Consider the following 10,936-nt stretch of genomic DNA (forward strand, 5'->3'; position numbering starts at 1 on the left):
TGCGCCTTTAACAGTGTTGTTCTGCTCCTCTTGAAACATGGATGTAACTCAAAACACCTCGTCCAGCTCATTGCTTCATTGCTCTAGATTTTCAGAGGCATTTCTGTCTCCATTGCCAATTTCTCGAGGTTTGATACAAAATTTGCTGTGCATCCTCTGCTCATTTCCATGGAAAAAACCCCAATGTGCCCGAACCAGGAGTCTGAAAAACGTGATTCATTAGGTTGGTCATGGGACAAAACTTGGAATACTTACTCACAAAGTTTATAGGCTCCCCCTCCATCGTGCACATTGTGGCACTGCGCTCTGTTTGCAAGCAACAGGAGCAGTCTGGGAAACTTCTGAATCCCCTTTGTATAAACTAAAGTGCTGAACAAATCAAAATCTGCCCCTGATGATAGTAATAGCTGAAAAGACAGTGAATCATAAAGATTCCCACCCAACATGGGTGACTACAAAGTTTCATGGCAATTAATCAAATAGTTGTTGAGACATTTAACTCAAAACCACAAATGTCAACTTCATGGTGGTGCAAGTCATTGCAAAACATTATCTAGAGACCATTAATGTTATTTCCAAATTTCATGGCAATCCAGACGTTTCTGAGATAGTATTCTTCTATTTCAGTTTGGAGCAAAGTGATGGGCCGACGGAGCAACCAGTGCCACGCTACTAGTGTGTCTGAAAGGATAATTAATTAAATGGTATTTAACCTATAAATACATGTATAACTGTAGATACACACACACAAACTGATTTAGCACTTTGTGAAGCCCCAAACTCTTTATAGTGTGCTACAAATAGAGCACTTGAGCGTTAGTGGAGCACTGCTGACGCATTTTCTGACTGGAGAGTGTCCAGGGACTACCGGGTCAGGAAAACCGGCCTCAGAGTGACAGAGAGACAGTTGGAGTGAGGACAGAAAGAGTTGGGAAGAGCACAGAGGGTGGCAGAGGGGGCTACAGTGTGAACAAGAGAGTGTGGGGGTGCAGAAAATAGTGCTACAATTTTTTGGAAAACCTTGTGGGTATCTGTCGATAGCAAGCCTGGATACCTTTGCCAACACGTTGGAGGTCTGGGATTGAATGTGGAGTCCCCCGTGGGGAGCAGTATGGGGAGGTAGGGACAGACGAGACATTTGAGTCGACGCAAACCTCACAGGGCAACAATCTTTGACGTCTGATCTTTGGCATCCTTTCCATCATATATAAAAGGCTATAAGAGTATTGTGCCATTACGTAACAGTGTGTGTTTGTGTGCAGTGTTATGATTATGATAATGATAACGATGGCTATCACAATGTAAAGAAAACAATAGTAGACAAGATGGAATAATTCTCTCCAGGCTGTTCTGAGGAGAAACAAAAATATTAGAAAGATGAGGAAAAATATGAGTGAGTGAGTGAGTGAATCACCGTGTGAGTATGTGAGCAAGTGAACAACAACTGAGTGACCTTAAAAGGCCACTTGGTCGCGCTGGTGACTGAATGAGTAAGTAAAAGGGGGCCTCGGGGTTATCTCTGTGAAGTGCTGCTTTATTTATAGATCATCTCGAAAAAGAATCCCTGCCCCCTTGCTCCCCCCACCCCACCCTTTCATCATCCCTCCCCCATTTTCAATTAGCCCCTGATGGGTGGAGTAATGCAATCAGGAGTAAGTACAGCTCACCCGGAGCCTCCTCTCTCAGTCTGCCCCAGACTCCGCACAGGCACACACTCCTCAGACAGGAAGGTAAGACCCAACTCTGTTCAACTGCTCCACTATCCATCCACTCACTCGTCCATCCTTCCACCCATTCATTCTCTTCACTGGTCTTCACCCACCATGTCTTCCAACCTCCGGGACACTGCTGCTCACTGGTGTCCCGGCCTCCTCCTGTCCTCCTCCACACCCACCTTCGTGTTCTTCCTCTTTTCACCTGTACAGTGCCGTCACTGTTTAACTCCCTCTTCCATCACCTCCATTTCTTTAAATCTGTCTCAGGGACAGCCTGATTTTACTTCCATTATCTTTTTCCCTCCAAAAAGCCTCTGTTGACCCCTGTGAGCAGAGTTCATTTCTATCTATCCACCCTTCTCATCAACCTCAAACCTGCCTTCAGCAAAGCAGCTTGCTATTAGAAGAGTTGTGCCTTCTACTTCTTCTATGAGCAGTCTGCTCTGTTCTCTTGCTTTATGTGGCCTTACAGCATTTGATGCACAAACCAAACGATTTGAAATGTTCCTGAATATTCTTCTCTGGACGTCTGGAGTGATACAGTAGCTTGTAGTTTTACATCTCATGAGGGATGTACTTTTTACAATTTTGTTTCCTGAAAAAGTAAACTGTAATTCAGGATTTATTGTGAACATTTTCAAATTAGATCCAGAAGTAATTGAATATTGAATTCTATTATCCATTTACAAGGCTATGTTTGGTGTCTCGTGTACTTATTCCATTAGCAAGTAATTCGCCAGTGTGGTTGCTTTAGAAAAATCGTCTTTCTGTCGAAGATAGTACTGATTTATGGTTTGCATTTCTTTAGATAGTTGGGGAACATTTTAAAAACAACTTTGTACATCTTAAGAACATTTGAAAGTACAAATACAAAGATGTAAATTGTTTTTCTCTAAGCCTTCAACGGCAGATTTATAAAATGGCAAAATGGCTTTTCTCAGTTTGTGAATTTCCAAACACAACTGTAAATTTTAATAAAACAATCCATTTTTAATGCAATGCATGCAAAGAAAGTTGATTGTCTTTGTGCAAACACTATTAGATTTGCATGGGAACTATTGATGTTGTAGCTCACTTTGACTCGCAGAGGGGTAGCTTCAAAGAAGCTGCCAGAAACTGGGAAACAGCTGCATGCCATGTCGGAATAGCTGGAGGTTTTATTTGAGGCAGTTCAGATTATCCTTGTTTTATTTTTAGGAGTCAGATAAATCCGTATATAAGCTAGGTGAGTCATGGTGGGAGCAATAGACAATGAGGGAATGTTAGAGGGGTGGGGAAGGCTTCGAGCAGAAAGGACGGGGCAGATTAAAACACCTCAAATTGAGCCAGATAAAAAAGATCCTAACCCCTTAAATGTCAGGAACATCACAGATCACTCACAGATCTCATTATGGACTAATATGGGAGTACACGGTGATCAGAAATAGAAGAAGGGGCAGGAGTTCTGACAGTCTGAGCAGATTAAGGGAAAAACAACCGAGGAGAGCAACTCGATTAAAAACAGAAATGCATGAAATTATAAAAAGCAGAAAAGAATGGAACGTCAAGTGGGAGGCAAAGTATGCGTGAGTTTTACTTTTTATTATTCTATAACCTCCTTATATCGTAAAAGCTTAGCTGATGAAACAATGGACAAACAGTCACATGGAAATTAGTTAAGTTAAAAATCTTTATGTCATATCAAACACTACTGGACAATCTTCCTCCCTGTTTTTGACAATACTGTATAATCTCTTTATCACTCACAATAAATAGCCCCGACTATCCTTGGTCGTCAGAGAGTATGAGTATTTAGACACAGGTGGGACAACAGAGGTCCTAACAAGCCGCCACAAGCAGCTGCAGATTGGGAGTAGTCATTATTAGGAGTGTCATACAACCCCCCCCCCCCACACACACACACACACACGCACACACACACACACACACACACATTCACAAGGGATACTATGATCTGGTGCTGACAGCTGGAGGTAAGGTGATGGATGGATCAGTGTACAGCAGCATAGTGTGCGTCGGTATGCAATGGGGCAAAAGTTGAGTGTCTCTAAGCAGGGCTGACAGGAGTTATTTATATCCTCCTCATCTGTCACCTTCCACTCCTGACGCACTGAGCAAAATGAAAGGCGCCTGAGAGATGAGAGAGGTAGCTGATAGGGGAAAGCGCACCACGAAAAAACTCTGTACCTTCTAATGTGAAGCATCCTGATGCTTGATGACAAAACTGTCTTAAAAAAACTGACTTAATCTGTACGTAAATCCATAAAACTTACTTTTGACAGTTTCATTTGACCTCACTCTTTTGCTCGATCTCTGTCTTTCCCTCTGTCTCTCAGGTGAGTGACCCTGGGTCAAAATGACCGAGCGCTACGACTGCCACTACTGCAAAGAGTCCCTGTTTGGGAAGAAGTACGTTCTGCGAGAGGACAATCCCTACTGTGTGAAATGTTACGAGAGCCTGTACTCCAACACCTGTGAGGAGTGCAAGAAGCCCATTGGCTGCAACACCAGGGTAAGAGGCATGCAAAAAAAAAACAATTGTATAAGTACTGACATATGTCTGTACCTTTCTGTGTTTCTCTGTTGTGAACAAGTCGGCCTAACTGTCCAACTGATGCCCCTGTAGGATCTGTCCTACAAGGACCGTCACTGGCATGAGGACTGTTTCAAGTGCTTCCAGTGCAAGCGCTCCCTGGTGGACAAGCCCTTCTCTACCAAGGATGAGCAGCTCCTTTGCACTGAGTGCTACTCTAATGAGTACTCCTCCAAGTGCCACGAGTGCAAGAAAACCATCATGCCAGGTAGAAACAAAACATAGAAATATACCAACACAACAGAAAGCGAATTCCAACCTGCTCTGCAAAAACATTTCTTATTATCAATTTAAAATTGAACATGACATAAATATACAGTCTCTTCTCTGAATACAAAGCTCTCATTTTTAAAAGACATTTTAGTTTTTAGTAGTTTAGTCTCCAAACAAGTTTATTCATTTTTGCAACACTGAAGGAGCAGTTCTAGCTCTGACCATTAGGAAATCTATTTCTTCAGATGATGCATGACACAGGAATAAACACAAATCAAGTTATTTTCCCAAATTGTACTTATTATTCTAAAACAAATGTTTTCTGTATCTTGACTCAAAACTGCATATTTTTGTTTTTATTCGAATTCTGTGTTATTAGTGGTTCTCTTTGCATTTCTTTAGCACCATCCATTCTGTTACTTTCCAATTTTCCTAAGGCTCCAGGAAGATGGAGCACAAGGGGAACAGCTGGCATGAGACCTGCTTTACCTGCCAGAGATGCCAGCAGCCCATCGGCACCAAGAGCTTCATCCCCAAGGACAACCACAACTTCTGCGTGCCCTGCTATGAGAAGCAGTTTGCCATGCAGTGTGTGCACTGCAAGAAGGTAGGACACCCACATCCATGTAATCTCACTGATTTTCAAAGTAGCACTTAATTATTTTCCATCTTCTCTCAAAGAACTACAATAATATGTGTATGTGCAATAAAAAGTGACAATATGACGTTCCTGCTCGCTGCGTTTAGCCCATCACCACTGGCGGGGTGACCTACCGTGACCAGCCCTGGCACAAGGACTGCTTCCTGTGCACTAGCTGCAAGCAGCAGCTGTCTGGCCAGAGGTTTACCTCGAGAGATGACTTTGCATATTGTCTCAACTGCTTCTGCAACCTTTATGCTAAGAAGTGTGCCTCCTGCACCACCCCAATTAGCGGTAATAACTGATTATTGGTCTCACTGCATCTAAAAAGTTTAGCTTATAAGAGGTTTCTCAGTTGTATTGACTGGATCTTCATTCTTAGGTCTCGGGGGAAGCAAGTATATTTCCTTTGAGGAGCGCCAGTGGCACAATGACTGCTTCAACTGCAAGAAGTGCTCCGTGTCCCTGGTGGGACGCGGCTTCCTCACCGAACGCGATGACATCCTGTGCCCAGAGTGCGGCAAGGACATCTAATTCACGACGGATACATCTGACGGGATGGCCGCGTTATGATCAAGGAATAACAAACACACAATAAATACTGTCGGAGCAGAGAGCATAGCATCCATACCATCATTACTACCCAGCATTACTATGAATATACAGTGTTTGACTCTATGAAATACAAACTACTAACAGTGTTATTTTAATTTAGAAAGTTTTTTCAAGTTTAATGTTCACTCTTTGAGAAAGAGTTATTACTAATAAAATAACTGGTGGCATGAATGTAGAGAATTTTGCTTATGAAACAAAAAACGTGTGAAGCCATATGGAGCATCCTGAAATAAATCTACAATATTAATCACACCATCAGCTTTGAAGTGTGATAGTAATTACTGCTTTGTGCATGGAATTAGTTTGAGTTTTTTTTGAATGATTTCTGCTACAGCCACTTAAATATTGCATCTATATTTGTATGAATCCTATTTTTAGTTCATGAAATCACATACATTTCAGAATTGCTTATATGAAAAAAGGGTTTCTATTGATATGTTTTGGCCAGAAACTGCAAACAAATGTAAACACACAATTGTTAATTGGTTAATTGGTTGTAACAGGCTTTTAGATTTCCTTAATATATTTGGAATAATGTTAAGTTTAAGAGTATATTACACACTGTATGTTACAGTACCTGTATATCAAACATGGGCAACATAGCTGCTGACTTTTCTATAGTAATTAAATCAACAATTGTGTTTCATTGTATTGAGAATTTATTTAAAAAAAAATTGTGGTAAAAACAATAATATTGTTTCAAAATGCATGTTCATGTGTGTTTTTGATGAACTCTGTCAACATCAAAGACACTAACTGCAAAGTCAATTTATCCACAGCAATAAATATACTTCAAAAAGACTGTATTTATGGTTTAGTCCAGAATCATTTTATGATTAAAAGATGACATTCAAATACATGAATATAAGTTATTCACTTCCTGTGTCAAAATGGCTGTTCAACAATGGAACATGATGAAAGTGTATGAATTTAGCTCAATGTCATGTACAATACATGTACCATGTACCATATCACACCATATTAATATTTTAAAAACCCTGAACTTGTGAAATAGCATTGAATTAATCCAGATCTCAGAAGAATGGAAAACAAAAACTATGAATAATCACAGATTACCATATGACACCTACTACCAGTTCAAAATGTTTAGTGTACACAAACTTATAAAATGTTATGTTCAGCATAATTTGTGGTTTCAAATCCTTTACAATACGAGGTGTGGTTTAAAAACGTTCAAAGACTACGCCTTAAACAACCAAAACCAGTACCTGATTTAAATCTGGCTGCCGTCGCCTTTAAAGTAGTTCCCTTGAGCAGTGATAAGCCCGCTTTATCGCTACTGCCATGCTCCGAACGCTCTCCGAGTCCCTTTAAGCATCTCAAGCATCATCTGGGATTCATATCAAAAAGGTGACCCTTCTAGCTTGAACTTCATTTTCATGTCATCGTAGTTTACAGCAAATGCCTCCCCCCCCCCCCCCCTCCGTGCCTCAGGATGTCACGGTACAACTTGACGTTGAGAGTCTACCGCTGGAAGGCGAAGGAACAGTCTCTGAACCTTCTGATCACACCTCGAACACCACATGAAAAGAACGGTCTCATGACGTGTCTACATTTCCTCTTGGATGTGTCCGTCAGTATCACAGAATGAAATCCTGTAGCACGCGTTTGAAAATTAAAATACAGACAAGACACTGACCTGCTCATCAAGTACGTTTTTTTTTTACCAAAAGCAACCCGTGCACAGAAACAGAATATTATCAGCCATAATGTTGGAAGCCAAAAGTCATCTCAATCATTTTGCCCTCTGAAAAGTCTCCATGTGAGGGAGTTTGCGCTGCTGCTCGGTGATGGTAAGGGCACTTTAGGTTGTGGAAACAAACGTGGAAACTCATAACTTCAAAAGCAGAATAATGTCCTGAGCATCACCCCATCGAGTCGGCTCTCAGATCTAAACGAGAACAGAGAGGTGGCCTTGACACGCAGCTAGAAGGGTTCCCACCTCTTACTCACATTACATCAATTAGAGGGAGAACAGTGATGGGGACAGCCGAGGTCGTGAGCACCACCATAACAGGGACAGAAAGGGGGGGGGGGGGTGTCCATCAGTCTCTGAGCTCCCATCAGGTCTGCATGAGCAGTGGTCAGAGGTCAGGGCCATGTAACATGCTGGATCTTTTTCTTCACTTCTGGAGACTGCAGTGCATCCTGAAGAGATGGAAAAAAATAATCAATACAGCATATAATGCAATGTGTTATTGGTCCAAAGGCATCAAATACATTAAATATTGATTCGATTAATAAGAATTTTGTTACCATGACTTTTTTTTTCTCCAATGGAAATTGAAATTTTGGGCATTCCATGATTTACACATAGTTTCATTGATGTTGTGTCAAAATCTATTAAATTAAAGGAGTGCGTAATACAGTGAATTATTAGAGTATGTTGCCAACCCTCTCTCTTAAATCATTTTAATTTAAACATATATTACCTATTAAGAATCACATGTCCCGTTAAAGTGTTATAATCTCTTGTGCTCATAAGATTTCCATCTCTAATTAGAAAATCAGCCTCTAATATGTAAGCAACAAGACACAATATGGACACTCGCTGACTCGTTTGCTGTGAGAGAAAGTAACTGAGAGGACAGAGCAAAGAGTTCCTACCGAGTCGTTTGCTTCTCGTTTGAGGTTTGTTGTGTCGCTGCTGTGATGAACGGACGGGGAAGAAGAAGACGTGTTGCCTGACAGCTTGCGGATGGGGTTGGATAGATTCGCAGCTGGAGGAGGTTTTAACCTGTCGTTGATTCCCGGTGACTCCGTGGCTCCCTCTGGTTTCTTCACTTTCAGTGGCCCGGAGTGAGAGGAACTCCCATCAAACACGATTAGAGGCCTTTTCCTGTTGTGGTCATTATTGGAGCTGGAAATGAGCAAACATTATTAATCAGCTGCTGCTGCTGAAATTAATTTAACCAATTTCAGATTGATGGCTGTATTTCTGTGCAGGTATGCAGCAAGACGGTTGGCCGAGTTGTGGCATGTTGTGTTGGATACAGAGGGGCAGGAGATGCCGATCTATCCACGAATCACCTGCTTGCTCTGAGCAGGTCAACAACGTAAAACATAAACTTCCCTAAAACAATAGAAACACTGAATCTGGATATGGCTTGATACTGATGTTGAATCCATAGGTAGCTTGGCCGTTAGACCTGTTGTCTGAATTGTGCCTGTCATTTGATTGGATCTCAATATGAAGATTAGTTAGTTAGATTAGTTCGACTTGTCGACAAACAAGCTGCTGTTTTCTTTTCCATTACCAAGTGAACGCTATTGCTTCTGCCTGCTTCTTATTATCTCCTCCAACGAGCTTCTATTTTCAGTGTGTTTTGCTTGTTTGTGTGTTTGTCAGCAGGATTATTGAACTTTGCAGGAGGGTGTAGCTCGGGAAAAGAAAGAACCCATTATATTTTGTAGCGGATCCAAATCCCAGCGGCAGATCCACAAGTTATTTTTCACTTTCATTAACATGTCTAGATAAGTTAGTTGGCCAACTAAATGTTAAATTGTTAAACTGTACAATAACTCACCTCTGGCAAAATCCATCACATAACAATAACACTGTTGACTGTGTTTCTTGGTTGTTTGTATATAATATATATAGATATTTAATGTACTGTATATATACTGTATGTACTGTGCATTTTATATTTTATTGCTTTTCTATTATATTATTCTATTCTATTATTATTTTATTCTATTGTTTCTATTATTGCTCCTGTATGTATGCTGCTGTGGCGAAAAAATTTCCCCTCGGGGATTAATAAAGTATATACCTACCTACCTACCTACCTACTGTACTGTATATACTGTGCATTTTATATTTTGTACTGCTATTTACTGCTATTTTATTGCTTTTCTATTATTCTATTATTATCTTATTGCTTCTGTATACTGCTGTAGCGAAAAAAAAATTCCCCTCGGGGATTAATAAAGTAAATACCTAACCTAACCTACCTAACCTAAAACCCAGGCGATGGTAGTCATATTAATTTATGACAAATCATAAACAATACAATAACTCCATATAACAACACATTCCTGCCTGTTTTTTTTTCCCCCCTAAATGTCCGGAGAGCTTAGTGGACAGTTATTTGATTAAAAACGATGCATTATAATATGTTTTTTTGGACTACAATCATTGCGATATTTGTTTAAAAATTGCACCAACCGCCATGAAATGAATAATCATCAACCATAAGACTAAATCTAAGCTTTTAATGCAAAAAACAACAACAAAAAAACCACTTTGGTGCTGCACTCACGTGTTATAATAGTACAGATCACCCTGATTACTCTTTTTAATTTCAACATTGAACTTTGGTTCAGGAGGGTCTCCTTTAAAAACGATGCGTTTTAATGGTTTCTTTCTGGCTTTGGGAGAAAAGTAAACATTAATTTGAGGAATATAGTGAGCTCCGTGCGTGAGGGCGGACAGGTGTCTGACCTGAGACCGGCCGGCGTCGCTCTCCCCCGGCTCCTCTCCATCCTCCTCCCCCAGCGGCTGTTGGGTAAATTCCTCTGCGGCAGCGGGATGACATGCCGGAGGTAGAGCTCCGTGATCCGGTCTCTGCTCCCGCAGTCTCTGGTGCTGACATTTTTCTGAAATTCAGAAGAACAAAAAAAAATAAAAAAAATGAACTCCGTCTGAGGAAACAACACAGCTTGCCCCCCCCCCCCACCCTCCTCCACCCCTCCACCCCACCCGAGACTGTTTAAGCTGCCACATTTAACGGCACTCATCACGTTTCTCTCCCGCATTGACTCACCTCACTTAAAATGAGCTGCATGAAGTCTTGAGACAACAGCTCGGGGTGCAGTAACAGGTCCACGTCCGAAGCATTAACAGCCTTCCCATTTTGACCTGAGGAAGTCGCCATGTTTGCTGATGTTCTTCTTCGACTCTCCTGGCAGATAACAAACCAACGTTACAATGTGCACGTCGCCACCTACTGTACCGGAAATGTAACAGCATGACTTTAGATAGGTGTTTTTTTTTTATATTCTTATTTTTTTTTGCACATTTAGTCTTATTACTTTGCACAATATAAAATGAATCTCTATGCTTGGTGCCGTTATTCCAGATTTCCTGCTAAAATGCCATTATTCCCAGATGAATTAGTGATTTTGCTTCTGGTCTCC

The 10,936-nt window shown here is 41.0% G+C and overlaps 2 protein-coding genes across 5 annotated transcripts; one reads left to right on the forward strand and one right to left on the reverse strand.

The window, feature by feature from the left end:
* The first annotated feature begins 892 nt into the window (after positions 1–892).
* Positions 893–6,028, forward strand: fhl2a (four and a half LIM domains 2a). 4 transcript variants are annotated; one of them, XM_069707578.1, is made up of 7 exons: positions 894–1,119; positions 1,623–1,730; positions 4,052–4,227; positions 4,342–4,516; positions 4,959–5,128; positions 5,269–5,455; positions 5,544–6,028. In XM_069707578.1, the coding sequence occupies exons 3-7, from the start codon at positions 4,072–4,074 to the stop codon at positions 5,693–5,695; spliced, it is 840 nt and encodes a 279-aa protein (XP_069563679.1). In that variant the 5' UTR covers positions 894–1,119; positions 1,623–1,730; positions 4,052–4,071; the 3' UTR covers positions 5,696–6,028. The 4 variants fall into 4 exon arrangements, with proteins under 4 accessions (XP_069563681.1, XP_069563679.1, XP_069563680.1 ...); XM_069707580.1 differs by lacking the exon at positions 1,623–1,730 and having other exon boundaries at positions 893–1,119; XM_069707579.1 differs by lacking the exon at positions 894–1,119 and having other exon boundaries at positions 1,134–1,730.
* Positions 6,029–6,681: 653 nt separating this feature from the next.
* cunh2orf49 (chromosome unknown C2orf49 homolog) lies at positions 6,682–10,690 on the reverse strand. The gene is made up of 4 exons (XM_069707582.1): positions 10,564–10,690; positions 10,242–10,396; positions 8,405–8,657; positions 6,682–7,945 (listed from the first exon to the last, which is right to left on the reverse strand). The coding sequence occupies exons 1-4, from the start codon at positions 10,672–10,674 to the stop codon at positions 7,889–7,891; spliced, it is 576 nt and encodes a 191-aa protein (XP_069563683.1). The 5' UTR covers positions 10,675–10,690; the 3' UTR covers positions 6,682–7,888.
* Positions 10,691–10,936: the final 246 nt, after the last annotated feature.

Source organism: Brachyistius frenatus, unplaced genomic scaffold (genome assembly GCF_029030835.1).
Source record: "Brachyistius frenatus isolate BFR_SWC_R1_liver_20210118 unplaced genomic scaffold, ASM2903083v1 Contig_70, whole genome shotgun sequence".
NCBI lineage: Eukaryota > Metazoa > Chordata > Actinopteri > Embiotocidae > Brachyistius > Brachyistius frenatus.

Excerpts from the sequence above, each read along its gene's own strand:
- fhl2a (XM_069707580.1), top strand. The coding sequence starts at position 4,072 with ATGACCGAGCGCTACGACTGCCACTACTGCAAAGAGTCCCTGTTTGGG. Across the intron at positions 4,228-4,341 it reads CCATTGGCTGCAACACCAGG|GATCTGTCCTACAAGGACCG; the intron begins GTAAGAGGCATG and ends ATGCCCCTGTAG. Across the intron at positions 5,456-5,543 it reads CTGCACCACCCCAATTAGCG|GTCTCGGGGGAAGCAAGTAT; the intron begins GTAATAACTGAT and ends CTTCATTCTTAG.
- cunh2orf49 (XM_069707582.1), bottom strand. The coding sequence starts at position 10,674 with ATGGCGACTTCCTCAGGTCAAAATGGGAAGGCTGTTAATGCTTCGGAC. Across the intron at positions 10,397-10,563 it reads TGCAGCTCATTTTAAGTGAG|AAAAATGTCAGCACCAGAGA; the intron begins GTGAGTCAATGC and ends TCTGAATTTCAG. Across the intron at positions 7,946-8,404 it reads AACGAGAAGCAAACGACTCG|GATGCACTGCAGTCTCCAGA; the intron begins GTAGGAACTCTT and ends CCATCTCTTCAG.